This window comes from Laccaria bicolor, genomic scaffold (assembly GCF_000143565.1).
Source record: "Laccaria bicolor S238N-H82 LACBIscaffold_200 genomic scaffold, whole genome shotgun sequence".
NCBI lineage: Eukaryota > Fungi > Basidiomycota > Agaricomycetes > Agaricales > Hydnangiaceae > Laccaria > Laccaria bicolor.
Genome location: NW_001890058.1, coordinates 7,669 through 10,524, shown reverse-complemented (window position 1 = coordinate 10,524; position 2,856 = coordinate 7,669). Strand labels below are relative to the sequence as shown.

General features: G+C 48.9%; 2 protein-coding genes across 2 annotated transcripts in view; both read right to left on the bottom strand.

Annotated features, from left to right (window-relative positions):
- Positions 1 to 347: 347 nt before the first annotated feature.
- On the bottom strand, positions 348 to 1,222 carry LACBIDRAFT_335945 (uncharacterized protein; the record flags this gene model as incomplete). Its single annotated transcript, XM_001890854.1, has 3 exons — positions 348 to 578; positions 643 to 833; positions 910 to 1,222. The coding sequence occupies 3 exons, from the start codon at positions 1,220 to 1,222 to the stop codon at positions 348 to 350; spliced, it is 735 nt and encodes a 244-aa protein (XP_001890889.1).
- Positions 1,223 to 1,970: 748 nt separating this feature from the next.
- The window catches only part of LACBIDRAFT_335944 (uncharacterized protein), a gene marked incomplete at both ends in the record, with an annotated part of 1,966 nt that continues 1,080 nt past the window's right edge, over positions 1,971 to 2,856 (bottom strand). Inside the window, 4 exons of the mRNA XM_001890853.1 lie at positions 1,971 to 2,024; positions 2,087 to 2,165; positions 2,216 to 2,267; positions 2,350 to 2,563. Coding sequence (XP_001890888.1) covers positions 1,971 to 2,024; positions 2,087 to 2,165; positions 2,216 to 2,267; positions 2,350 to 2,563 — 399 coding nt within the window. The remainder of the gene's footprint in view (positions 2,025 to 2,086; positions 2,166 to 2,215; positions 2,268 to 2,349; positions 2,564 to 2,856) is intronic.

The following is a 2,856-nucleotide window of genomic DNA, read 5'->3' as shown; positions in this document are numbered from 1 at the left end:
GTATGCTCTTGACACACTGTCCCTGTCATCCGAAGTCATCTTCCGCTGGTGCGCAACTGCTGCCTCGAATCAACCTCGAATTGTGGCTGGAGTGTCCTTGACCGCAGTTAGCGCAATGTTGGCCATGCCCAGACGCCGAGTTGTGTATGTATGTAAGGTCCGACTTCAGGTTTATACTAGGTTCAACAACGCGTCTACAGCCTGTCAGCATCGAACCGCTTCTGTTTAGCCATGACGAAACTCAAATGTTCTTGCAGCTGTTTCCCTCCGCTGGTACGTGCTCCCGCCAATCGTGGCCGTTCGTTATTCAAGACGTCAACATCTTATTTGGGCTCAGTACCCTATCCTCAATCCAGATCCACATCACTGTACTCGCGTCTCTTCACCCCATGCGCCTTTAACACCTTCTTGTGCTCCTTTGAAACATTAATGCCCGTAATCCCATGCGTCTTCAAGATCTGGTCCACATCAGCTGCAGTAGCTTTCCCTGCATCCGACGTGTGCTTAAGATAGTCCGCAACATTACGGTCGTTTGCTGGCGTTTTGCCTGACTGCACCGCGGTGTGCGCCTTCCCCTTCTATCAACGCCCAAAAAAAATGATTAGGAATGGTCGCAAAGAGGGAGCCGATCAAACTACTCACAGCCTTGTTAGTCGCAGGATCAAGGAACGCCATGTTATCTGGATGGTTGATGCGATCTTTAATGGCCTTTAATGCTGGTGCGAGAGAGCTAGAAGGTGATGAACGCTGTAAAGCATAATCGAGTAGAGCTGAAGCAGAACCAACATTCTGGAGTGCCCGGCCTTCTGAGCGGCATGCTTCATAGTTTGCGCCTCAAAAATATGGTCTGCAAAAATTTGAAAACCAGTTTGAAAACCAATCCGTTAATACCAATACACAAACACGCACCAGCATCCCAGCCCTTGGGCATCTTCTTGGGTGGCTTGGTTTTAGTAATCCTCCCAGACTTCCGACCCACTGAAAACATGTGATTCTTGCTCTTCAGCGCAGCATTCCGATACGTTGAGCTAGACTTCTTGAAGGTAGACGCCCTCAACAGCTTCAACGCGCTCAGCTTGGCTTTCGTCGCCTTCTTTGGTTTAGTGGCAGCCCGGCGTTCCAGAACCAGATCCGAAGAGCCATCTTGAGGCATTGGGAGTGCGGTGACGTCCGCAATGAGCAGGGCGAGTAGAGCAACGAGGGACAAGAGCGACCAGCGCATGGTGGATGTGAATAGGTAAAGGAAGGGTATGTGAACGCAATGTGAGTATGGGGCCAGCCAAAGAAATCGGTGATGGACCCATGGCTGCTTTTATACCTCGCATGAAAGACCACGTTGGGCAGATCTTTACCAAAAGCTGAAACCGGGGGAATTTCAAATTTTGGCGGAAGCCTACAAGGCTGATCACCATTGCCAAGCTTTGTAAAGGTGCCCAATTTGAAAAGAGGGAAGGCGACCACCATGTTTCCGATCCGTTGCCAACATGGCTGCCTTGGAAATTGGCTACAAATGTTTGGAGTCCATGTTAGAGGCAGCTGAATTTTGAAAATTTGGGACGAGTGTTGAGTGAAGGCATCGATATCTATGTAGATACATAGGTTGTGGAGTTTTTCGCCGCGAGTTTCTTGAGCGGCCTTATTGCAGGCCGACGATAGAATTTACCAGAGGGGCTACCGTCATCTGAGATCTCGGAAAACGAGCAGGCGGTTGTGCTGATGACGTTGCGACGGACGCGGAAGTCGGCTTCATTCAGGGCCTTAAAATTCAAGATTCATAGTTCGTCTAAGTCGGTTGTTGGTGCGGAGAATGTGATTTGACTTCGGAACGAGATTTGGCCCGGGGATGAATTGCACGAAGGCGAAGAGATTTAGTTCTACATTGGCTAGCAGGAATTGAAAATGTTCATACACGTAGAAAAATCCTCCGTGCGCTGTACTTATTCAAAGAATTCCATCCCGCTTCGTACCAGCTATTTCTCTTCGGCATCGTCTTTGGCGAGTGAAGCATCCTCAATAGCTCTTTTCTGGAGAAACAAATTAGTGTCTGAGTGCGACAGGGTAAAATTCCACCCGCCTGTTCATGTACGGATGTTGGTATGATATTCAGATTGGTAGATGCATTGATGACATCTTTAAATCCCTCGAGCAAGCCATCAGGTAACTGCCTAGACATAGCGGTTATTATCATGCGAAAGAATGTGTCAGGAGTACATACTCCTCTGTGGTAATGCCAGACTTGGCAAGGGAGGCCACCACCGTTGCTGGATCTAAAACGAAGTCTATCGCAACATACAATCAGATAGTCGGAATTACCACCTTGGTTCTGATAAAGGCATGATGGGAACGCACCAACAGTATATCCTTGTGGGATACCGGACTTCTTGAAGCTCTCTGGTATAGGCACCTCTTTAACTCCTTCTTCGCCCTCGACTAGTTCGTACATGGTCTTCTGGGAGAGTGCGACTTGAACATGGTTGGCAGCGATGAAGGTCGCGCGTGTGAGTGGGGTAATAGACATGGCACTGATAATTGGAATGTAGCGGATAGTTCTGGATGTCGACCCCTCGATTATAGTTCAAGATGAGTGAGTTCTAAGTATCGTATCGCCTCAGAGCCTAGAGGATATGATGACGATGGCGAATTCCGGTGACTCCTGCGCGGTGCCACTAAGATTTTCTCCCCGAGTCCCTTGAACGCTGGTGGAGCCTTTAAACGGTAATGGAGCGCAAGGAGAGCCTGGAATACCCACCTGGCGCTGCACTTATGGCCTGATCAATACGTTGAAGTGATTCAACGTTCAACAACAACACAAAACACGTCAGTAAGTGCCCGTCCACAGCTTTACGTCACGTTTGC